This window comes from Mastacembelus armatus, chromosome 1 (assembly GCF_900324485.2).
Source record: "Mastacembelus armatus chromosome 1, fMasArm1.2, whole genome shotgun sequence".
Classification (NCBI taxonomy): Eukaryota; Metazoa; Chordata; class Actinopteri; order Synbranchiformes; family Mastacembelidae; genus Mastacembelus; species Mastacembelus armatus.
The window spans coordinates 17,896,147-17,922,002 of record NC_046633.1 but is presented as its reverse complement, the minus strand read 5'-3'; the positions used below and the strand labels follow the sequence as shown (position 1 = coordinate 17,922,002).

General features: G+C 40.8%; 2 protein-coding genes across 4 annotated transcripts; one reads left to right on the top strand and one right to left on the bottom strand.

The window, feature by feature from the left end:
• Window positions 1–1,886: 1,886 nt before the first annotated feature.
• LOC113127931 (ADP-ribosylation factor-binding protein GGA1-like) lies at window positions 1,887–9,168 on the bottom strand. Its single transcript, XM_026302862.1, has 17 exons — window positions 9,096–9,168; window positions 8,330–8,414; window positions 7,913–7,988; window positions 7,645–7,743; window positions 7,170–7,293; window positions 6,509–6,609; window positions 6,213–6,293; window positions 5,688–5,825; window positions 5,492–5,573; window positions 5,230–5,340; window positions 4,978–5,121; window positions 4,581–4,624; window positions 4,229–4,413; window positions 3,903–4,132; window positions 3,602–3,771; window positions 3,312–3,422; window positions 1,887–3,159 (listed from the first exon to the last, which is right to left on the bottom strand). The coding sequence occupies exons 1-17, from the start codon at window positions 9,139–9,141 to the stop codon at window positions 3,049–3,051; spliced, it is 1,938 nt and encodes a 645-aa protein (XP_026158647.1). The 5' UTR covers window positions 9,142–9,168; the 3' UTR covers window positions 1,887–3,048.
• Window positions 9,169–9,238: 70 nt separating this feature from the next.
• On the top strand, window positions 9,239–25,854 carry micall1a (MICAL-like 1a). 3 transcript variants are annotated; one of them, XM_026302859.1, is made up of 16 exons: window positions 9,239–10,157; window positions 13,057–13,105; window positions 15,339–15,480; window positions 15,686–15,786; window positions 16,830–16,969; window positions 17,671–18,263; window positions 18,349–18,409; window positions 18,626–19,047; window positions 20,379–20,770; window positions 20,858–20,992; window positions 21,113–21,239; window positions 21,464–21,554; window positions 22,074–22,147; window positions 22,731–22,845; window positions 24,157–24,203; window positions 24,298–25,854. In XM_026302859.1, exons 1-16 carry the CDS (start codon window positions 10,015–10,017, stop codon window positions 24,429–24,431), a joined length of 2,766 nt encoding a protein of 921 aa, XP_026158644.1. In that variant the 5' UTR covers window positions 9,239–10,014; the 3' UTR covers window positions 24,432–25,854. The 3 variants fall into 3 exon arrangements, with proteins under 3 accessions (XP_026158644.1, XP_026158645.1, XP_026158643.1); XM_026302860.1 differs by having other exon boundaries at window positions 18,623–19,047; window positions 20,421–20,770; XM_026302858.1 differs by having other exon boundaries at window positions 18,623–19,047.
• Window positions 25,855–25,856: the final 2 nt, after the last annotated feature.

The following is a 25,856-nucleotide window of genomic DNA, read 5'->3' as shown; positions in this document are numbered from 1 at the left end:
ACTAAATTGCAGTTTGTTGCTTGCTCCTTATGCTTGTTTTCTTTTTACAGTGCTTTCATAATAAATAAATCAAAACTGTATTTTCCACTTTGAAAATGATTGATGCATTCCCCATACAAATTACTTTATTTGCCTTAAATACACATTTTGTAGTACATTCTCAATTTGTACCCAACAGTATGTACATGTGTCTTGCATTTATTGGTAAACATATATAATGGCATGAAGTTGATTATGTACAGTAGGAGCACAAATGGAAATTTCCTCAGACATAGATCTAGACAAGCCTTGTCACACACAGTTTCAGACACCACCAGTTTCATTTGCTGTATGTCTCTGAAACTTCTGGATCCAGTTTAATTGATTAATACAAGTTAGGTCTTAGCTCCCTATATGGTTTTCTTCTATCCTTTCCTACTTAATGTCCAGTCTGACACAATCTGAAGCTGGACAAGGGTGACTGCAGCGCATGCACATGGGTTGATCAAGTTTTAGCACAGCTCAGTGAAAACACAATCCAGATGTGAATTGGGATTACAACACATAGAGTTTTTTCTGTCTTAGGCAATTACATTTTTCCCCAATAGCTGGCAGGTTGTGATGGAAGCTCAAGTCAGTGCAACAGGCATGACAAATGATTTCAGAAAGTTAATACTTTAAGCCAAGACCTCTGATAAAAAAGAAGAGCTGTATGTAGTATCTGACATCATCCCTGCACAGCTATAAAAGCCAGAACAAACTAACTTGAACACCCACTGATTAATTCTACACCAATCATATAGTGTGCTACTTTACATCCAGAGGAGGATGTGAAACCTGCAACAACCCCTTCAATGCATAGTTTTCAATAAAGCATGCTGGGAGCACAAATGCTTGAGGCATGTAAGACTAAAAGGGAGTTACTCAGCTGTTTTAGCTCATTATTGCTTTTGGTCCACCAGTCCTGCACAAGTTAATAATGTAAATGTATCTGTAACTACATGCAAGCTCAAATCTGTATGAAACGAAATGGCTGATTTACAAAAGACAGCCTTAGAATCTTGAATTGTACTGTGTGAGGGCTGTTTATAGATGTGGGCAGGTCAATCATATGAAATTTAACACTTTCAACTATAACTGAACCAATACTACTCAGAGGTGATACTTAACATGACAGCTTGTTATATTATAAACAGATTCTCCTATTTAATTCTTGCTGTCATTAAACACATTTGGAGTCCCATTTGTATTTACTGATCTTGTATCTCACGCAGAATCAGTCTGCCCCCAGTCTAATTTTAGCTTTAATGACTGCAGTGAGTGATTTTAGACCTGTGCTCCTAACAAATCAATGCCAGTGGTCATAAATCAGATAAAAGGCATGACCCTAATGAAAACAGAAACAAAGATCAAACTGGTCATTTGTATACATATATGTACAAAGCAAAAGAAAAAAATCTAACGTTTTATCTCAGGCACATGTGGCAGAATCCAACTGGATGTCAGCGACGTCATCTCAGGACTTCACATGTCCTTCTTTGGGTCAGTCAACAACAGAAAGGCAGTGAATGAGAAAAGACAACATACAGGAAAAAGGGAAGGGTTTCATGTGCAAAATTTAAGCAAAATAAGTGCAGGAAAGATCAGGTTATGTAAAACAAATCTCCAAATCAAAATCCTGAGTGAAACAATGTTGACTAGTGTCCCAATCTCTTGAAAACAAAGTGCAGAGAAAAAAAAATAAAAAAGGGAGGCAGACTTCGTACTCTTCCTTCATGGGCCTTTTCTCAGGAGACATTTTGACACATCCCAGCAGTTAAAGCACAATTATAAATGGTAAAATGGATAATGGCTGAGTTTCACTCAGTGTTTACCAGTGTTTTTTTTTTTTTTTTTAACTGAAAATAACAGAGTCAGTTTGTAACTTATGTGCTTTTCCACAATGACAAGTCACAATGTCTGCTGTGGAAAAAGCTAGCGGTCACAGTTTAGCCACGCATCACCCAATTGCAATTTTTAAAAACATGACACACATATTAAAACCAAGATAATACTTAAAAATCATAATTAATTCACCATGGATAATTTGGTTCCCTTTGTCCTTTTACATTTATCAAAACATTTCAGATGATTTAAATTACTCTGAACTGTCCTCATTGGATCAAACGGAAAAAAAAAAAATCACTGATGGTTTCTAATGTGGGAGTTACATTCAGCTTGATTATTTATATATTGCGCTCTGTGCTTGAGAAACAATCTTTTTAACTATAAATTATATTACACTGATGAAGATACTGTTGAATCTCTTCTTGAAAACACTGTAGGGCTGAAACAATGAAACAAATTATTTAATTCATTTGATAGGAACTTTCAATGGCAACTGCTCCATGTTAAATTGAAGACATTGAGGTTTTTAGCTTTTGGTAGGGTTGTTAGCACTTTTCAAATATTGCTTAAATTTTAAGTGAACTAAATTCTTAAACGGACAAATGGTACTAATGGACCAAAAGATAATTGTAATTTTTCGAAATCCTATAACGAACAAAATTTTGAATCACAAGTTGGGAATGCAGCAGACACTTGCGTTAGATTACATGTTGGGAGAAAAACAACAAAAAAATAAAACAAAAACAGGATTAACATCAGATCCCAGCTCTTACATGTAATTCACATTACATAGGACTAACAGAATGTAAATCTGAATCAGACAAATGCACACATTCAGTTTTTGAAAGGCTCAACTTGTTTTCGCAGAAGTCACTGCAGTGAATCAATGCTGCTCATAGTTGACCTTGTATCACTGTGCTGACTGATTGCTGAAGAAGAAAAGGGAACTATGAAACACAGGAAAAGTGAGATGACTGAATAAGGACAGGGAGGCTGTGAAGGAAGGCACAGGGTAGAAGCTGCTTCCCACAAATGGTCTCATGCCAGTTTGCATTACCAAACCAGAGTCTGAAACCAATCAAGTGTAAAAGAGGCCATCTTGCCTCTGCCAGCAATGAGGGACAATGTCAAGCTAAATCTAAAGGAAGCGGCAGATCAGATGGCAGGAGGGTGGTGCTTCCACTAAAGGCTTCCCCAAGTGTTTGGAGGGGGGAAGTGGTCGACGTCACCAGACTCATCATGAGAGTTGTTCCCCAGGTTGAATGTTAGTTTGTACCGCAAACGTACTTTTTCCTGAAACAGAGAAAAAGTGGACATTCAGTGTTAACGTCATTTGAAATATATATTGTGATTTTATCCATTTCATGAAAGAGTCTGAATCTTTCAGAGGCTACTGTGGAGTTTCAGTGTCTCCAGTGAGATAGGCACAGGCAAACGTAGAGTACCTTGTGAGGGTTAGCCAATAGCAGGATCTGTGTGATGGCTGCTGGAGGCAGGATGGGATTGAAGGCTGGGAGCTCAGTACTGGAAGGAGGCTGCAGCTTTACCTTCATCACCTGCACAATGTACAAAGAATAAGACCGTCACAACATTTATTCACACTGAAGAAAGTAATCAAGAAAGATTCTTTTCAACTGTCTGAATGTTAAAATTATCTCACTGGGCAGAGGTACATGATGGTATTTTTAACTGCTAGCTATGACATCAGTCATCAGTACAAAAGCAGGAAACATACTTTGGGCACAGCTGCCTGAAAGCGGATGTTGGTGACAGGAATAGGGGCTGATGAAAGCATGGAGATGATCACCACCAGCACATCAGGCCGTGATGGAGGACAGTCCCGGGCAAAGGTGAACAAAACCCGGAGGCTGTGTTTGTCGAATACGGTAACTGGTAATAAACTGCCTGAAATATATGTGTAGACACAAAGAGAAAATCTGAAAATCACAATTATCGTAGAGAACTGAAGAGAGAAAGCTGCTCCTATGACTACACCCAGTCTCACTGCAGCATCTGGTGGGGTTGCTTCTGCTTACTGGGCTTGACTGACTCCAGAGGCACAGTGACGTCAGATAGGGAGATGTTGTTGCAGGGTTCAGCAGTAAATAATGATCCTTTTTCAGCAGCTGTGAGGCTGAGATTAGAGACGAGGAGCGTGTCCAGTGGCTCAGAAGGGACAGCTGCAGCAGGGGCAGGTCTACAGTTGGTGCTGGTCTTGGTCTGGAGATCTCTTAGAGTGACTCTGGATTGAGGCTGGAGTTTGTCCCTATGTGCAGAAGAACAGGAAACACAATTATGAAAACACACAACTTCCGTTAACACCTCGAGCGCAGCTAATATCTTACAAGGTTGTTGCCTTTACCATTTGACCTGTTGGCTCTCTGGAGGCAAGGACTGTTGTAGCAACGTCTTTCCCAGCAAGTCCAGCTCTTCCATGGCTTTAGGGGGGGCAGTGGAGCCCCCTGCTGATGGAGCCTGTGTTTGGACCACAGCTGGTAGCAACACTGCAGCTGGTACTGATGCAGCAGGTTCTGTGCTGTCAGAGGACTGAGATGATAACCACACGCTTTGTTTTAAAATGTAAAATCACTATGTGTAGTCTGTTTTTGAACAACATTTTTGTAGAAGAATCCGTTATGAGACTTTCACTGGTTGTTGGCAAAGATTTCATATGGTACAAACACTGATCTAATGAGCAAGAACAATGATCTAACCTGAAAGGTGTTCTGGGAGTCGCAGTTTTCTGTTGCATTCAGTCCTAGGAAAACAGGAACACACTAATTAATTTTCAAAATAATACAATGAAACATAAAATACCACAATTTTAAAATTAAGAACAACTAGATGCTTATGTCAGGGTTTGTGACATGTTTGGCTAAATGGTAAAAGGCTGTGAATGTGTCCAGCTTTGTTGTAGCCTGACTCGGTGTGGTCTGTTTCTGAGGGTGCTAGCAGGCCAACCAACAGGAGGGCGACACCCCTGCCAGTGGAAAGAGGGCATAATGTTGTGCTTATACTGCTGATTTGACCCTTTTAAGCTTGTTAAAATCTTTAACAGCTGTGTGCAAAAACCAGATGGGTTCTGTTTTTTCATCAGTGAGCTGTACTTACCCAGAGTCATGAGTTCATCGTCCAAAAGGCTGACGCCCATGTTCTGAGTCAGGGTCTGTAAACTGGAGGGCTCGGGATTGGACTCTGTAGTGTTGGCTGATGTGTTAATTCCCATCAGGTCTACAAGTGCAGAACCACTGCTGCCTGATTTGGACATATGTTGGAACATATATTCCACCCAGAATCATTGATGGATGCCAAAATCACATTTGCTGCAATTTTACGCAATGTCTCTAAAAACATATGCATTACCTGTTTGAGGGGTCATGGATATGCCATCCCTTGTCACCTCCTCCCCTTTTACCAGCTGTCTATACAGATTGATGACCTGTGTCAAGCTGTCATTGGCCTGCAAGATATCCGCTATAAGAGAAAAGTAATTATTAACACCAAAGTGGTTTTCCAGTTTTATGCTCTGAAGGCAGACTGAGTCTATGACATTTGCATGTTCACAAATACACTTCACAAATACCTTTTTCTGCTTAATATAATTTGCTGACATCAGCAAATTTACCTAGAGCTTCGTCATTATCTTCTGTATCACTCGCTAACCGGAATAATGTAGGCCTCATCTTTTCACAGCGCTGGTAAAGATCCTGCCATTAGAAGTAGAACCATGTTAAAAACACTACACCCACTCCACACAGAGGTACAAGCAGGATTACGAGACTGTAGCTGCAGCTTGTTTTAATGTGCTGAGCTGCGCCAACCTTAATGAGCTCCTGGTTGCTCTGGGAGCAGCTGTCCTTGCTGTAGCCCTCCAGCAGCTGGCTCAGCAGGCTGACACTCTCCTTCACCTCCTGGATAGCATTCACACGTTTTGATACCTTCTCCACACGCTTTTGGTCCTACAAAAAAAGAGTAATAGGATCATCCACTGCCCAGGATTACAGGAAATATTTTTCATATGGTGGTGGTGGAAGCTGGAATTGGCTGACACATTCAGTTTTTGTTCAGACTATTTCAGAGGTGTGTTCATTTAGCCAATCCTGTTGGAAGATGTAGTTGGTGCTAACTGTGCTGCTTTATACAGAGAAGTGTTTATTTAGCCTAAATTCACTGATAGACATGGAGTGCATAAAACAAGCTACAACCTAGGGACTAACAACAAACTAATACCTGTGACATGCCCATACAGTGGGATCAGTTAAATTAAATCTCTGCAACAGGTTCATGTGGTCCATGTGAGGCTGAATATTTTGCAGCACATTTGCTTAACAAAACCGATGACTCACCTCCTGGACCATTTCCTTAATGAGCTTGTTTGCTGCTCTTAAATCTTCCGGGTGAGTGCTGTTCAATAAACGAGACAGCATCTACAAATACAGGACAGGACAGGAGAGGGAAGAAAAGAGGAAGAGCATTTGTAAATTGCCTGTCCCTTAAACAAGTTCCCAGGAGTTTCACTTCAAAGGAATTTGATGCACAAGGAAGATTTCCATGGATTTGGCATGAACAATATGCAAGGCTTTCCCTGTGTAAACCTATCTGATGTGGTAGGTCATTCTTCATTAACACTCAGCCTTCATACCTTGGATTTCTCCTCGTCGTCAAAGATGGCACTTTTGGCTCTGGGTGGAGGGGGTGGCAGGGGATTTTCATCAGGAAGTACTGGATCCTGCTTGACAATGCCTGGAAGTGAGCAAGGACACATGTTAACCTTATATGGATATACTGTCTGTTAACGGTGCAGCTCCTATTTGATATATTTACACTATACATATATTGGTCTCTATGACTCAGAGTACTGTCAGAGACTCATGCTACTGGTGCTGTAACTGTCACTGGCACTTCTTTTACATAGTTTAGTAATACCTTTAAATTTATATTAAAAGTATACACATACTAGAATCCAGCCCTACACAATTACTGATTACTATAGTAACATGAACTATTTTCAACGATGCATGACTTAGGACAATTATCTTATGTTCTTGGTTCATCACAATAAAAAGGAGAAATGATACCACTTTGTACAAAACACTATTTGTTAAGATGAGGAAAAATTCTGGGAACCAAAAAACACATTATCAGTAAAACAGGGAACTAAAAAAAACACACACAAAGCTTTATGGCCTGCACCACAGACACACTGTAACACCGAAGAACATGAGAAACCTTGCACATAAAGAGCTTGTGAGTGTCCTCTGACTTGGTGGTTATTCATGTTCTCAAACTTATGGGGCACCCACCCTGTTTTTTCAGCATCTGATAGGCATCAGCTATCTTGGTCTCATCTGGCAACTTCACTGTCCAGCTGTACATGACTTCTAAAACCTTCTTCTTCACTGTCTCTGGAGCACGGGTACCCAAATACTGCAGAGACGAAGGAACAGGATGGTATTAACAGAAGTTAGAGAAAAATGTATTTATTCTTGACACAGAGGGATGTGGCTTATTTTCTACCAAATGATATTGATACACAAGTACCAAGCTTAATTTCATGGTTAGAGACTGTGCTACATGTCAAAACAAACTGAAAGCTCAAACACAGCATCTTGCACATTTTCAAAGCTGCATTCTGCTGTCAGATTTTATCTCCAAACATGTCGTGTGATGGACATAACTACTGTTTTCACTAGTTAACTCCCCAGAAAAAAAAAAATATTCTCAGTCACTGAACTGCAGTTAAACTGATACAACTGCATGTAGGCCAACAGTCATTACCTTGGGCGAGACCACCTTGATGAGCTCATTGAGAAAGCGAAACTTTCCCACTTCACTATGAAATCGCTTCCCACAGTTCTTCACACATGTTTCAAGAACCTGGGAATTATTGAAACCTTGTTGGTTTTGCATTTGCACAGACAAGCCTACAATAAAACAATGAAAAATCTTGCAGACCTTTGCACTTAAGCCATATACCCCACACAGACAGATGAAGATCTAAAGACAGGTTTTGAAAGTGAGCTTGTCAGCCCAGACCATTTCATACCATAAGAGCTTGCATAGCCTCCCACTCCTGAGGAGACTGGATTTTGTGGGCCAGAAGTCTGGTTGCAAGCTGGGGACTAGCAAAAGATAAAACAACAAACATTCACTCACTACATTCTTCTATAGTGTTTTTGCATGTTTCACAGACTATCTGTAACAGTGCAATTAAAACGTAATTACTTTGTATATGGATGTTTTCCTATAGTTAAAAGAAAATAGATTCATATTTATGTTTTCTTGTTGGGATCAAAATGTCCAAGACAGGCTCTTTTATGTAATTTTAACCTGATATGGGCTAAAAACAACAACAACAAAAACTAACTAGATCACCAGCAGGCATAGCGCTGATTTGCTTCTAAATGTCGCATGTGGTGAGACACAGATTTACTCTGAAAGAGTGCGATATTCATCTACTCACCCTTCTGCTTCATGGTCGAGCTGATCACAAAAACCCTTGATACTGTCCCAGTCAGCTTCCTTATTCAGGGGGTTTGTGGCCTTATCTGGGTAAAAGGAAAACACAAACAAATTCTGCATCTGCTCCGTGGCAAAACTTTCAATCTGCGCCATGTGTGCAGATTTCTAACCCGACAAGTCTCCAAAGAACAGAAGAAAGAAGCAAAATAAGAGATAAATCTCAGGTCTTGCTAAACGATTGTCTCTGCAACTATAACCTCTAACGTTAGATGTTAGTTTGTTTGTAAAATCCAATGATCGTCTGTCTGGAGCAGATGAAATTTGGGGCTGAAACTGTAAGGTTATAAACAGCAGCTCCTGCCTTGGGTTTGTCTTGGTCCTGAAGGAAACAGTCAGCAGCTAACTAACATTAGCTCGTTGGTTTCGTTAGCATTAAACTGGACACTAGTTAGTGCTTTTAAATTCAAATGTCATGTTAATGTAACATCACTGAGCTCAAGCTGTCAACAGAAAACACAATGTGAGCGCATTACAGACCAGGTGACAGATTGTCGGACACTTTATTGTGTAACTTATCGTCAACTGCACTTTGTGATTTGATGACATTCAATCTCTTGACTCTGAATAAATGTGTTCCCCAGGCAGAGCGCTGTGACAGACAACGGTGAATTTAAATCTAGAATATATGTCCATATCTCTAAAGAGCACATCTGTTACCCGCTTTACGTCCAAAACTTAATGTGATACTGTAATAAACGATAACTTACTGATATAAGACTGCAGGCTAGCCTCATCTGGAGGCGCCGCCGCCATCTTGCGGGAATTAGTAAATCCTCACTGTCGCGTGATTTTGTAACATATCGCGTGGATAGCTACAGCGGCGCAGGAGCGTCCCCTTTGGGCGCGAAGGGACACAGCAATGTGACATTGAGGCGGTGGTGTTAGGTTAGAGTTAGTTACCCACGATTTAATCTCTGCAACTAGAGTGGCTTGAAGCGGCGCTGGGCTGCTTTGATAAACATTCATTGTCCGGGTGTATTTTTGTTTTACACTGTGCTCTCCTTTTGTTGTTACAAAGAGGGCGTGTCCGATAGTAACGTTAGTGAGAGTGAGAGACTTTTCTTCAGTGCAGCAGCAGCCCACACACACCAGGCTGTGGTCCACCTAAAGGAGGAAACTGTCGCCTCAGTCTCGTCTGAAACTGCACCATCACCCGAAACTTCACAGTCACAGCGTCAACCAAAGAGAAGAAACCCTGCAGGAGCTAAGGAGAGGGCGCCTTCGCTAACGTTAGTCAGCTAGCATTAAGTTGGCTAGGTCACAAACTTTGTTGGCGAGCGACCATTGTTATCAGATCTGTGTGGATACCAGCCTGTCTGAACGCACCGGTCCAGGCCAAAGTCCCAGATAACATGTAGTCATCGCTGGTGGGAAAACGCCGACCAGCAGATGAAGTGGGGGCATAATGCACGATGTTACAAACCTGAGCTAACATCTAGATAGCGAGCCATGCTAATGTTTCACCGTGACTAACCTCAATGAATGTAACGAATCTGGTCGTCTCCTCTGCTGATGACTCGTCTGTGAGCGGAGAAAGGACTTTGTATTGTCTCCCGTCACGCCCGGGACAACCAAAACCTCGGTTTTATTTGACAAAGCACTTGGATTTTCTGTGACAGCACTACGATGGGCTCTCTGAAGGCTCTCCAGGAGTGGTGTCGGCTACAGTGCCAAAGCTACAACGATGTGGAAATAAAGGACATGTCAACGTCCTTTCGGGACGGTTTGGCGTTTTGTGCCATAATACATCGCTTCAGACCAGATCTGATGTAAGTAGAATGAAGTGTAAAGGTGTAACACTGCTAACGATACTAACTAACCCTAACCAGAAGACATAATAGACTGTTACAAATGAGAAGACAGAGCTTAATGTTAACGCTGTGATAAACTGGGTTTGGACATAACCGCTGGCTCCAGCGAAGGTGGACACACGATGTGAGGAGTGACAGGCTGATGTTTCTTAGATTTCTGTTCAGACTCTAATACACAGTACATCAATCCAGCCGAGATGCAAGTACATAACAAATAAAACAGAAAGCCTCTCAATCCAAAGCACCACGTTAACAGAGCAGACTGTGATAATGGTGGTGGTCAGAAAATGGTTTGCCAATCATGCAAAAAAAAGAAAAACTATAATTTATGTTTTAATGCTTCTTTGTGTGCTATTGCTAAAGCCATTAGTAAATATATAGATTGTGAACCTTGTAGAGTGAAGGAGAGGTCAGTGTGCTGTAATTAAATCAGGCTGACAAGCTATGTCCAGACTGTACCAACACACCCCTCCTCTCTGCATTTCACACCTATATACACACACACACACACACACACAGTCATATCTTACTATATCTATGAGGACATTCATAGACATAATGGATTCCCTAGACCCTAACCATCACAACTAAATGTCTAACCCCAAACTTTGTCCTAACCCTAACCCTAAAACCAAGTCTCAACCCTCAAAAAAACTATTTGAAGTTGTGTGGACTGGCCAAAATGTCCACTCAGGAAACATATCTGAGCAAAATGTCTACACAACAATAGAAAGACATACACACACACACACACACACACACACACAGTGGGGATAAATGTAAGGATGAAGAAATGATGAGGTGCCATGTTTTTGGTAGAGACTAACAACAGAAAATCTCTTTTGCTCAGTTTTGTTTTCCAGTTTACTCCAATACTTTGTGTATTAATATAGGTGAGCCATTTGATATGAACATTTCCATTATTTGCATTGTGATAGGAAACATACACAGAAACCCTGACCTTCACTTAACTCACATTACATCTCTGTGGAAAAGCACTAGTCCTGTGCAGCATAAAGTGCCCCTGTATAGCTCAGTGGGCAGAGCAGGCTGTCGACAGCATTAGGATTTGTTTTTTTTGATTACTACTGAAACAAGTCCACAACCCTTGTTGTTGTAAGGGGGACTGTGTAAGAGCAGCCAGTAAATGGCATGTTATGTCCCTTAGGTGTCCTTGAAGGGAAAATGTGGCGTGATTGAATGACTTTAGACAATAAGCATCTTGTTCATGCTGTTCACCTCTCAGGTGGTCCAGGATTTTGTGAGCAAATTGCACCAGCCTCTGAGTTCTCCCTCTTTAGTTTGTGTCCCAGAAGTCACTCTGATCCAGGCGGACAGTCAGTCAGGCTAATCTTCAGCTGAGACCTCTGCCTGTCAGACTGGATTTAGCTCTAAAGCTGGGATAGGCCACTGTATCCCTGCTTTGCACTCTGTGGCCAATGTATTCTCATTAATTAAAGCAAATCACACTGATACTGTGTGTGGACATTAGTATGGCAAATGGCCTCATCTACATTTCCTCAGCTCACAAGAGAGGGAGTAGATATGGCAGTAAGAAATGCCCTAGTTAACGGAAGTGCATTTCATTTTACAATCCAAATTGCATTTAAATAAAACTGTGGATAAACACAGACTTCATTATGCAACTAAGGGCAAAACTTATATCTACTACTATCTACTGAGGATTACCTTCTTTGTTTTTGTGCATCGTTTAGTATTGAATTCTGCATATGTGTAATGCATTTCCTTTGTCTCACCTACTGCTCTACTAAAACTGCTGATTAGTATGTGTCTATAAGCTTCATTTTCCCCAATCCTCTATGCTACTGCACAAACGTTTCTGTCTGACTGAATGAGATTTAGCAGATATACCGGTTCACCCGGGATATGATCATGTGGATCTTTAAATGACAGACACAGTGTTGCTCAGCAGTCCTCTTTCCCAAAATAAAACTTTAGAGTGAGACTCTTGAGTCACAGTGGATTAGGTTCACAGATCACACCCTGCCCTCCATCATCTGTGTCAGTGTCTGCTGGCACTGCCTGTTTTGAAAAGCTCACACATTCATACTCCAAGTGGCAGATTTGGCAGTATTTATTTTAGGTTGCTGCAGTTCCACCTGTCTGCGTTCGTGGATCCGACACCATGGACGTGTTTTGACATGATCTTAATATTAGAACAGCTGCTCTGTGTGTTTGTGACCATGGGAACTAGATTAGAGAGAACAGAGGTCGCTTTGTGTGGTTCCAACACAGAGCTCATTCACAGGGGTTTGCCTTGTTGAGATTTCCACATGGTCACCACAAGCTCTCACCAGGGTCGCTGCGTTTTTTCCATCATACTGTTATCCTAACTACTACACATTTGCTTGTGCACACAGAGCCACGCTTTCATCTCAAACACCTCATTTTCCAGTTTTATTGCAGGATGTTTACTGGTGAGGTTCTGGCTTTAGATCCTCACTCCAGGCATTTCAAAGTACAGCCTTGTAATTATCAGCCCATCACTCCTGTTTAGTGCAGTTGCTTCTTTCCTTTTGTCCTAGTAGTTTTTCCACATCAGGCATCATTTATGTATGATTTGGAAACAGTTGTCTGCTGTGGTAACTGGGAAGCTTAACTGCTCACCATTTCTGTTTGTCATGCTGTCAAGCCAATCATAGCTTTTTGATGGTTCATGGCATATGTGGAAATAGGCCAGCAAGCTAAATAAAGTACTGTCCTGCATCAGTATGGGTTCTTTATGATCTTCTATAAGAGCCCTGGTCTAAAAGGAGCTACAGTTGTTGCACACTCAGCCTGATCTCCAATGTCAATATGAATTTTCACTTTTTTTTTTCCTCTCTTGTCATTCTAGAGATTTTGGCTCGCTGTCTAAAGAGAATGTCTACGAGAACAACCAGATGGTGAGTCTGTTTTACAGCTGTTGTGTTTCATGGTGTGGACACTCCTGTGATCTTGCATTGTATGATGGCAGTTTGAAGGGAGGATGAGTTGTTAGCTAACTAATATCTGTCACCCACATTCAGGCGTTGCATCTGGTGCTTCATGTGTTTCATTCAGCATCAGAATTATTACCCCTTGCTGATGCAGTCATGACTTATGTGTGCAGTCATGGTGGGTGTGACCTCAGTGTATCTGACTGGAATGGAGAAAAGTGTTACTTAATTCTGATGGAGCATGACAAGGGGAAGGAGGGAGGGAGAGGAAACCAGAGGATTCTGGGTAAAAAAAAAAAAAAAAAAAACTTCACATAAGCCTGTGGAGGCACTGTGTAACGACTGTTTTTAAAGTGCTGAATTTACAGCTTTGTATAATTAGAGCACTGAACTTTTTTCCCTTGTTGTTCCGCATCATCTATAAGCCAATTGAACATTGAGGCGTGACATGGGAGTCTTCTCCTTTTCAGTGTGCACTAGGCTTAGGCAGTTCTTTGTCACTGTTTACATTATTCTTTATCCAGGCACTTTTAGGGCAAGTGTGGTATTTGAAGGTAGCACCAGAAACCAACTCCCAATGTGTGCCTGTCATTTGGGTTGTTATATTAAGATCAAATCCATTACAGAATCCATACGGCCTATGCCTGTGTGAGTAATCTATGGCTGGGGACTTGCAGATATTCTAAGTTTGACTTGACTATTTACGAGCTAGGTGTGAGGTCTTTAAACATGTTCATGGTAGTCTTCTCTCCTTAGACTATTTTTCTAATAGCTTTTTATATGAGGCCTACTGAATAGATGTTCAACCCATGATAGAGACTGCTGCCAAAACTTGATCTCTTCCTGTCAGTGTTCAGAGACTGCACTGCACCACTGTGGTTCTTCATACATTGCAGCAACTCAATTATATTGTCCTGTGCAATAGCAAATGAAGTTACTCTTAAGTGTTAGTTTCAGTTCCTTTCGCATGTTCGCTCACTCTTGATCGCCTGCTTATGTGGTTTTGCTGTCTCTCTTTTCTTTTAGATTCATCACTTAAATGCTTAAATGTTGACCACTTTAAAATGAAGTCTCATTCCTAATTTACTGCAAATAACAAATCACCAGAGATCGCAGGTCAGCTGAAATATGTTGATCCATTTAACCTGCATCGTGTCAGTCTGAAAGGAGTATGACTCATTATTAAATCCTGGTTTGGACTACAACACTTATCCACAATGCTTATTTCTTGTTATTATTTTTTTTTTTTCTCTCTTAAGGTAAATAAAAATACATTCATATTATATTGAGCTACTGGTGGTGTCCTCACCAGGAGCAGCAGTCTTTGTTTTGGGGACTACTGTACCATGTAGCTGTGGTATAGGTCTGTGTTGTCAGTAATATGACATCATTCAATACATTTGAAGGAAAGTACATAGAACTAAGAAGAAAGAACTGAACAGTAGTAGTTCCACTGGATCCATGTGTAGCATTTGTTGGCTGGATTATGTCAGTGTTGTGTTATATAACATTATCCTCTGCAGTGGAATTTTTCATTAGAGTGATGGTTTCCCTGAAAGAACAAACTGTTACAGTATAAGCAAATGACTGATGTTTTGGCAGCAGAGTTACATACTTTAGGGCATGCAGTATCTGCTGGTCGGGGGGGAATGGCGAGCATCTTTTTTTTTTTTTTTTTTTTTTCTTTGCAACATAAGGCATTATTCTGCCCTCACTAATTGTATGTTTACATGGAAAAAAAAATATTTTTGTGAGTGTGAATACCCACATTTTTAAATGGTATGCAGTAATCTAACTGTATCCTGTTTTAATTTGATAGCCTAAGGAAACTAAGCAAAATGGAATTTTGTTTGTGCTGCTTGAAGCATAAAAAGTTAATAAAAACTCAAAGTCAACATTTTGTGATTTCGTCTTCTTTATACCAAAGAATTAGTCCCAAAAGACTGACGGAAATCCAACCTAGGTGAGAGAGTCGGTTTAAATGTTATTTCAGATTTGGCAGGTGAGTTGTGATTAAGCTGATGTTGACCTGGGGATGAGTTTGTTCACCTTATTATAGTGAAGGGATAGCAATTGATATAATCAGATCATTGACTTTGGTTATAATTGAATTATATGTTTTTTGACATCTTTCCTTACCTCCTCCCTTTCCTGCCACTCTCCTCACTCCCTCCTTTTCTCTGCATTTGCCTCATCATAGGCATTTGAAGTGGCCGAGACACAGCTGGGGATTCCAGCTCTTTTGGACCCAGAAGACATGGTGTCCATGAAGGTGCCTGACCGGCTCAGCATCATCACCTATGTCTCTCAGTATTACAACTTCTTTAACAACAAATCTCACGGTTGGTGCACTAAATCAACAGGCTTTTACCTGCATATTCATTCATTTAATTAAAGAACACTACAGAACAAAATCTGTATTTTAGTGTATTTCATAATTCCAAGGCCATTTAAACTTTCCACCAACTTTTGGACGCGATGACAACTTATAATACATAATTTGTTTTTGTCATTAACTGATGACATCTTCTGCTTCATGCTCCACAGCAAACCCACCGTGCATGAAGAGGCTGAGTTCTGGTGGTCATAATGAGCCAGCACAAAAAAGGCCTCCAATTAATTTGGAAGACAAAGTGGTCGAGTCTGAGGTAAGAACAAGACTTGGCGCCAGTAGAATGACTAAAGAACAGCACTTACCCTCTTGCATGTGTCCGTTTTATTTTATTTTTTTTAATTTCTAAGTCATTTCCGACCACATCTTTTGGTACTATGTTGGTCTGTATCTGAGGCCTTGAAGTATAACTCTGCATGTGCTAATTGGGGGTATTCAGGTCTGTACAATACAAATCCCATCCTGCCATTTATATACAAGAACGTACAATATCCAAACATGCATGTTATAATTAATTCTTCCTCATATGGGCTTTGTGTTGGACAGCAGGGGACAAACAAAGCAACATAGGTAGAGTAAGTCTATAAAGATAGCCTCTATATCCTTTCTCTCTTTTCTTTCACATGCCTTCAACCTCTTTCCACCATCCCCACACACCCATGTTCTGGCATCCTCCGCCTCAATTTCAATCCTGTTCAGATGGAAATCCATTCCATTCCTTCCTCTTCCTGTCCTTCTTCCTCACATCTGACCCCCTTTCCACTCTCTGGTCCTGAGTCTAGGCAGTAAGAGGGGGAGGGGGGGGTAGAAGGTGAAGTAAAAAACAGTTAGGTCAGTCTTTTTTTTTAACCATTTCTTGTGCATAAGAGACTAACAGTTGTACAATCCTAACACCGTGTGCCAGGTTTTTGAATATACTTTTGCTCCTAACCCCTTAATTACTTAATATGAATATAATGGCCTTCAAAACAACATATCAATCCGGACTCTCAGCCATCAGTTATATCCCAAATGACTTCCAGATCCAACAGCCCAAGCTTTTTGGACTAATAAATGCTTTTGTTTACATTTTGTATTCACCAGGTGATGAAAAGAAGGAGTAATGCAGTAATGCATCACATAAATCAGTGAGCAGTAGATGTTGCAGTTACAAATCAGACATAGCTGGCTAAACAGAATGAACAGTTCACATTCCTCAAATCCTGACTACATGTTTGATCTCCCGTCCCCCATTACTCTTCATTCCCCCATCCCTTCCCCCGTCGTCCTCACCCTGTCCCTTTCGGTTGCTTACACTAGTCGGGCCAACCCACACAGACCGGAGTGGCAGCAGCCATATGCAGAACACTCAGCAGCACCTGCGCCGCCTGCCAGAAACATGTCCACCTGGTGCAGCGGTTTCTGGTTGATGGCAAGCTGTACCATCGCAACTGCTTCAGGTGAATACTGCAGCTGCAGATAGTGACCACTCCATGTTATACACATTTATTTACCTATGGCACAGTGCTGGGGAGCTCTAATGTATTTCCAACAAAACAACGACAAAGATTTCTATTTCTCACAAAAATATCAGGGTTCTTGAAGATACATTTCTTATTGTTTAATACTACAGTTCCCAGTACTCTGGGGGTGGCAAGCACTGTTTGAGCTTTGTCAGAAATACAACACAAGCAACTAGTTTATTTACTGATGAGCCACACCCGCACTCATGTTTGAATAAAGAAGCCAGTCAATAATTGTCTCTTTTCCATCATGCCAAGAGCTACAGTATGATACCTGTGGTTCACTAGTTAAATGCTTTTAACGTGAACTATCAACAGCAGGAAATGTTCATTATGCATTAGTATCAGTACCTGCACAATAATTTTCTGTGAATTCCTTGTGCATAAGTAAACAGTTTGAATTTCCAGTTGGAATGGCCATAGCTGAAAACTGGTTACAAGAAGTAATGTCAAAAATTGGGCTCTTATTCTCTAAAGGATTATAATTTTAAGAGCAGAACATTAACCAGTTAACAGTTGGTTTAATACAATTATTTTGTAATATTTGCTGTGATTATTGCTTTGTACCTTTATTTCTTCAGTCATGTACATGATCTGCTGAAGAGTTTACGCTCTCTCCTGTGTCCTCATCATCTCAGGTGCACAGAGTGCCACAGCACGCTGCTTCCCGGATCCTACAAATTAGGAACAGAGTCTGGGGCCTTGGTCTGTACACACCACCTTACAAGGCAGGCTCTAGCCAATCAGAATGGCAGACCAGATCTTACTAGTAGATCAGTGGGAGTTCAGTCTGGAAGAATTGGTCGCAGTACAATTTCTCATATCCCACTCTCTGAGAGAGACCAGGCAAAGACTCCTCCTCCAGAGAGCCAGACAAATGATATGCCTAGCAGTGACTCTACTACGGCCACTCCTGTTTCAACAAATGAAGTGCACTCTTTGGAAAAACCCAAAGAGATGGATGGCAGTGGAGAGACAGAGGAGGAACCACGTTCTTCTTCTCCTCCCAACCCTTTTGATGAGAGTGATGAAGAGAAGGAAGAGAAAGAGGAAGATGATCAAACACCAGCCATATGTAGAGCCAATGGTGACCTCCCTTCTACACCGGTCGATCAACATGACGATGCCAGTCGGCCGGTGCCAGCACCTCGCCGGATTCCTGAACCCACACCTCCTCCTCGCCCTGCCCCTCGGGTTCGGCTACCTCATACATCAGATGGCGTTACCGTTGGTGTGTACTTTATACTGCAGAGTATAAATTATTATAAATATAACATCTGTTAGTATTGGTCCTGACTTCATACACAATATTACAGGTGAACATCTTAAGCCTCCAGCCCTTTTGAAACCTCGAGAAAGATCACAGTCTCCTGGAAGGTATGTGAATTTCTGTTAATTTCTCCCTTTCCTGTCCATTTTTTCCGCCTCATCTGCCTTGATCATATCGTCATAGTCTTTTCCATCTGAATTTTGACTCACATCTCGTCACAACATGTACTGTTGTTCCTCGTCTGTGTCTCCAATGGGCTCTATTTTGTTGTCTTCTTTTCTGTGACTCCTCCATCCCTATTTATGTATTTCACTGTCCAGCAGCACCCATAAAACCAAAGATCCACCTTGGCTCGCTCTGGTCCAATCAGAATCCAAGAAGAAGAAAGCCCCTCCCCCACCCCCTGCCCCTGCCAGGTTGGCAACCCCTCCCACTACTGGCTCTCTGTCCTCTTTCAAAGGGGAGGGCTCTAGACCCAGTACACCGCCTCCACCTTCCAACCCATTTGAGGATGATGATGACAACCATAATGAAGTGGAGGAGGAAGAGGGTAGTGAAAATTGTGCGATGCCATCCACAGTGGCAGCTAGTCACCCATGGTACAGCATCACTCGGGCAGCTGACACAACAGGTGCAGACAGCCAGCCTAGTGGAGGAAGCTCCTCCCACTCTGAAAGCCCCAGAAGTAATAAAAGCAAGAAACGTCCAGCACCACGGGTTCCTCAGCCTCCCACTGGTAGCCAAGGTCAGTCTTCAGAAGTGTGGATGTCAGCTAGCCGCACCACTGAATTAGCATTTTACATAAATCAAAGTACTCCTAGTGTTTCATATTTGCCTAGATGTTTGTCACTTTTTACGTTGGGCGAAAGAGATGTTCCTTTGTTTGCTTACTAATATGCCAACGTTTGTTAGTTGGCTAATATGTGTTTTATTAGGCTATTTTCTTACAGATGCCTTTGCCTGACTGTGCAAATATAAACGTGACAGCGGGAGATGGCACACGCTCAGTGATAGCATAACTCACTATATAACCAGAGAGATGCAGCCATTGTGTAATGTTGTTTTTTTTTCTTTTCTTTTTTTTTAATTTCAGTTCCAATATCTGACTAAATTAAACGTTCACTATTCTTGTGTACTTGTATTATTATGCTATAATATTATTAGCATAAAATGAACTGAAAATGTCAATAATATCGTCTATCTATTATTTCTGGGACAATATATCGTCAATCAAAACCAGACATCTTGACAGACCCAGTCTGTGGTGAATTCTTGCCAGTGTAAAATTTTCCACATCATATTTTTTGACTCGGACTATGGATTATTGTCCTGCTGCATGATCAGTGCTGTCCAGTGAATTTTGATGGATTTGCTTGTTTTAGGCAGGTGTGTTTGTTTTGTCTGATGAAAAAGATGTCGGTTCAGGACTGTACTGTTTTGCCAACTGTAGTCTTTGCAGGTTGTGGAAACATCTCTGAGGTGTTGTAATGGAATGTATTCTGCAACCTGATATTACCTGCTACACTAGTCTGCTATCTGCCATCAGTGTGTTCTTGTTTAGTACCAAACATTTTTTAATACATTATTTTGCCTGTCTCAGATATTTTAAGTCTCATTAGTCTCTTTCTTCACTGACATATCATCATATTGAGAGAGAAAAGCCAACTCAGACACATTGCAAACCAAGAATCGGCTTCATACACTTTACTTTCACTTTCCACATTATGTAACAGTGAAGCAGACCACACCTTTCAACATCTATGCACAGTTTTGATGTGCAGAGAGCTCTAATTCCTGGTTCAGGTATTAAAGTAACTCCCAAAGAGTTACATTGATGTAAAGTCAAACACCCTCAAATGTAATACATAAGTTGGCACCTCAGTAAAGTTGAACTGGAACAATGAATATCAAGTTACAAAACTAATGAACCAAAAAAGCCTTTATCCAAATAGTGACATCCCAGAAAGAGACGAGTAGATGTTCATTGCTAATATTTCCTCTCCTTTTTTTTCTTTTCCCTGATTCATCTCTGCCCTCTTTGCTCTTTGTTCTTACTAAACGTTCTTTCCCCTGCAGTTCTTTCTCACTCCCAGTCCTCCTCTTGCTCTCCCTCTCCAGCTCTCAGCACAGACAGTCTGTCCTCTGGCTCAGACCACAGCTCCTCCCAGCCACCTTTGGGTGGCAGTGCCAGCAGTGACCAGGAGCATGCTTTTACTAAAAGCATCTCAGAGCCTTCCATAAGTTCACCGTGCGACTCTGGGGCCTCCCCTTCCTCGTCCTCTACTGAGCATCTAGCCCATCCTTCTCCAGGCCCCAACCTTTCTCCCATGCCGTCATATGCCAGCTCAGCTCCAGCCACCCCACAGACCAGTCGCAGCTCAGAGAACAAATGGTCCAGAACCCCTCCTCCACGGCCCCCAACAGCCCCTAGCCCTTTGGCCACAGAGGCTTCCCAATTGCACAATAAGGTAATAGGTCAACCTCCAAATAAATTACAGTATAAAGCAATACACTTTGCACATTATATTCCAGCTTTGTCTCTTTGGTTATTTTAGCGCATCTGTAAGGAGAACCCATTCAACAGGAAAGCTTCTCCCGCTCCAGCTACCTCCAAAACCAGACCACCAAAAGGGCCTCGTCCTGCCAGACCCCCAGCCCCTGGCCATGGCTTCCCACTTATCAAGCGCAAGGTGCTGTATAAAAACTAAACACAGAACATGTTGTTATGTAGAAACAAAATGTACAGAAGGGATATTCACAAACCTACAAAATTTACACAAATGGACCATTCTGTCCAAACCTCCATATAGGTGCAGTCAGATCAGTACATCCCAGTCGAGGACATCCATGGGGAGATGAGTCAGCTGGAGAAACATCTGGATGAGCTGGAGCAGAGGGGAGTTGAGCTGGAAAAGAAACTAAGAGACAACCCCAATGGTATAACATCACATTAAGTTTCTTGAGTATCAGCCAAATCCATTAAATTCCAGTGCTGTAATCTTTTCTATTTTAATACCAGTTTAAAGGAAATCTGCTCATAAATTAACACTGCAAAAGCAAAAAAAAAAAAAAAAGCCAAGATGCTTGAATATTAAGAACAATTAAGAGTAATATAAATGTAAGAAATACAAGTTTTTTTTGTTTCTTTGTTGTGATTGCAGATGAGGATGAAGAGCACCTGTTGGTGGACTGGTTCACTCTGATCCATGAGAAACACCTTTTAGTGAGACGAGAAGCCGAGCTGGTCTACACGTAGGTTTCAGGTTTCAGAAAGAATCAGACGTTCAGTCATGAGCCCTCAGTGGCCATCAGTCATACACCCTGACATCAGATTAACAATCTAACCACAGTTAGGCCTATGACTGTGGCACTAACAGTGGGAAGTAGATCATGCTACAAGAATGTTTTGAGAAGTTTTAATAAGCAAGTAAACCCATGTCTATGGATATGTAGTAGAGCTGATTCATGTCCAAATCTTAACCTTGTAGTGCAAAGTATTTGAATGCTGCATATTGTTATAAATATGAACAGGGACTGCCCTCTATTGGATGAAACCTAGTTAGTGCAATTGAATTTTGCTATTGGGCTTAATCTCCTGGTAGATGATGTCTAATGGCAGCTTTTCATCACTGACCAACCACCACCCACAAAGCAACACCCTCACTTATTATAATTAAATATTTTTACATAAAGGCTTTGCTGAAAGTAGTTTATAGTAAACTGGGGGTTATGAATGACCAAGCTCTTCGTACTGTATGTTGCTCACTGCAGGGCAAAGCAGCAGAACCTGGAAGAAAGACAAGCTGATGTGGAGTATGAGCTCAGGTGTCTTCTCAACAAACCAGGTACGCTTGAGGAATTCAGTATGTTTACATGCTCTGTAGTAACCTGATTAGTGTAAATATGTGTATACTGCAGCAGGTCAGTAACAAATTTTGCCCCTACCCCTGATTTTATTTTGGAAGCAAGGCTTTCTTACTGAAGTCACTTTTTTGTGTCTGTTTACTGACAGTGCAGTCAGAGTGGAACTTTCCTTCACAGCACATGAAGGAAAGCTTTGTTGAGTTCACAAGTGTGTGAATTTAACAAATGGCTTCATTTTCAGTGATGGAAAAACTTATTTAGATGTCTGGCAGATACAAAAAAACAAATAAATAAAGCATTACTCCATGAAGTGATGATTTCTTTTCAGATGGCCATTCTGTTTTACTTCTACACAACAGAACCAGTCTAGATGAAAAAAACAGGTTTTCCTAAATTCTTTTTTTTTTTTTTTTTTTAATGTGACATTTAATAAGACAGAAAACTGTCTGCAACCTGGTTCACAAATTAAGAGACTTGATAATCAGCTTCATTTGCTGCAGTTAATGTACATGAATACATATGAAGGAAAACTTAATTATCCTTTTTTCTGCCTTACTTTATCAGAGAAAGACTGGACAGAGGATGACAAGAGCAGAGAGCAGGAGCTAATGGCTGAGCTGGTGACCATCATTGAACAGCGCAACCAAATAGTCAACAACATGGATCAGGACAGACAGAGGTAGGGCTGTGCTAAAAATTGAATTTTATGTTGCATCGCGATAAGATCAAGGTCGATATAGATGAAAAGCGTGGCCAGTTTTATTTGATATGGACCGGTCTTCCAGCCGATCACGCAGCAGAAATATAAGACTGAGCAGTGAGGCACAAGTTTAGCATGTGTTTACTTTTACCAGCCACTTGTGATATACCTTTGCTCTAACAAATCATTCATTCATTGTTTTGACAGAAAGCACGAACAGCCAATGAAACTGAATAATGAAAATAGTGCCATGCTGAACCAATCATGTGGCTGGAAGAGAGTTAGAGCACGTCAGTTAGGTTGACGCACAGAGCACAGAGCATGGAGGAGCTGTCAGCAGCAGCTCACATACTAATGTTTGGGCTGCTGTCGCTGTGTACGCCAGTACACTAGTAAGTCAGGAGTGGGGCCTGATTTAAAGAAAAGATGAACAGAACATAAATTGCTGACAACTTGAGTATCAGCATTAACGATGAAAACACCCAAACAGACAGGCCAGGCCATCAAAAGATGAGAGCATTGTTGAGAGCAAGGGTCTGAGGACTTTAGTAGTGTGGAGGTATTTCGGATATTTAGTCCGACAAAAAGCAGAGTAGGCTGCACTGCGAAAGACATATATTTAACACGAACATACAAATGTTCCACTAAAAACAGGTAATACCATTGACCTTTTTACTACCTAAAGCAGTGCCTTACTCTAAGAGCATATAAAATGCAAGACTTTACAGTTCCAGACCCAAGCAAGTGTTGGTGGTTCTTTAAAACACGTGTGACAATTACTGCACAACAGACCTAGTTTGTTTGGTTGTGACCAAATAATTTAGTTTCTCTTCTACTGTAAAAGGTGAAAAGTTTTAATATTTTAGTTAGATTTATGAACTAGTTTGGAGTCGACCAAATTTAGTGTTGTCACGTAACAGATTTTGACTGTTCAGAATACAGATTTATTTATAACTATTTCATTTTTTTTAACTATAGTTGTATAGTGTACAATGTTTGCCATGTTCAATTTCAATTTCATGTTCAAAAAAAAAAAAAAATATTTACATCAACATTACCTTACATCTTTACATGTCACTTGGGAGTAAAAAAAAAACCTTTTAGGTCTGACTGAAATAGTGCTTTGTTTATATCGATTCCATTATGACTTACATGAAAAAAATTAGTGTGATAAGATTTTTTTTCCATATCGCCCAGCCCTAGGCAGAGGCAATTAAAGCTGTCTCTTAAGAGCGTATTAACAGGTGATACTTTGCAAGTGCCAGCGATCTAACAGCTGTTCTGTCACAGGGAAGAAGAGGAGGATAAGTTTATGGAAGCCGTGCTAAAGAAAAAAGGTAGGATGAAGAGTGAGCTTCACTGAGCTTCAATTTTTCAGATTTTAGATTTTATGTGCATCTTAAAGTACTCTCTGATTTTCATCCTTATCAGACTTCCATAAGGATCCAGACAGTGACCAGCAAAAGAAAAAAGGGGCAAAGTTCAAACCCATTAAGGTGCTCAAGCGGCTGAGCCATAAAGGAGAACCAGGCAAAAGCCACAGCCCTCAAAAGGAAAAAAGCTGAACAACAGAAAGCACTCTTTAATAGGATGTGAGACTATTACAAGAAGACTAAGGAATATAACAAAATATGAAAAAATAAATCAGGATGGCATTTCCTCAAACTGTTAGACTTCAAGTGCAACCCAGAATCCAGTCCCTGCTGACATATTACTTGATGCTTCTCCAAAAAGTCTCTTCAGTGACTATTTTTGTTGCCTTTGTGTGCTGAAACACAGTATAACAACTCAAGTGCTTTAAGCGGTGATGCATTTGTGAGCTTTCTGACTTTTCAAACTTATGTAGAGTAGGTTTCTTGAATTGCTGCACTGATCTGTTGTGTGTTCATGCTTCACTATCACAGCACAGCAATTCACTGGCCCTCTGTGCAGGTTCAGCAATGGTGTGACCCTTCATTTCACCTTAAAAGAAGTTAGTTGGATGCAGTTTTATCCCTGATATCCACAGGTTTTTAAATACTCACTCCTTGAATCTTTGTTGTCAACGGTCAGCAGATGAATGTGTGAAAAAGTTTTATGTCATGTCTGGTTTGAGCTTGTGGTATTAATCAAAGTAAAACTTATTTTTAAGTTGAATCTTGCTTTAAATTTTGCAACATCTACAATTGGAATATCAATCAACAATGGATACCTAAGCTCTTCTAGCTGCTATATTATAACTGTACTTGCTTCCACTGTTTTTAGTTTTTTCAACGAACATTTTTTGATGGTCTAATTTGTATATCATCAAACACATAGATGAAATTAGACGTAGTATTTATGAGCTGGGTTTTCTCCAGGTACTCTGGTTTCCTTCCACAGTCCAGAGTTTCAACTTAGGTTAACTGATGACTCTAAATTGCCCATAGTTGTGAATGTGAGTGTGACTGTCTCTATGTGTCAGCCCTGTGATAGACTGAGGATCTATTAGGTTTACCCCACCTCTCACCCAGTATTGCCTCCAGTCCCTTGTGACCCTATGGATGCATGTTAGAATGTTTTACTAATATGAAAGGTCTTAATGCAATAATGAATACTAGGAAAGGCAGGTACACTTTATTTTAACAACCAATTCATAACTGTTTAAATTAACTGGGAAACCTTAATATGAATATTTTACTAAGCCTTTCTCTACATTTCAGTGTTGTGCCTTGGAATTGGATAGGAAAAATCGTAATATTGAGATGGTCCATACGAGTGCTATTTATTTAACTGCATATGTGGATTCGCTTCATTTGTTTGTCATTTGCTACTGTAAATGTTTACATTGTTTATTCATTCTGTTCCTGTCTTGTCATTTAGACTTTGTATTTGTCCTCCATTATCAACTCTCCATTCTCTGACTCTGTTTTAACTTGGTGCCTGTCCATCTGAAACCAAGGGCTTCTGCAGCCCGCCATACACTGTCCAAAACCAGCAGCAGGATTAAATAAAATACTGACACTGGAAGG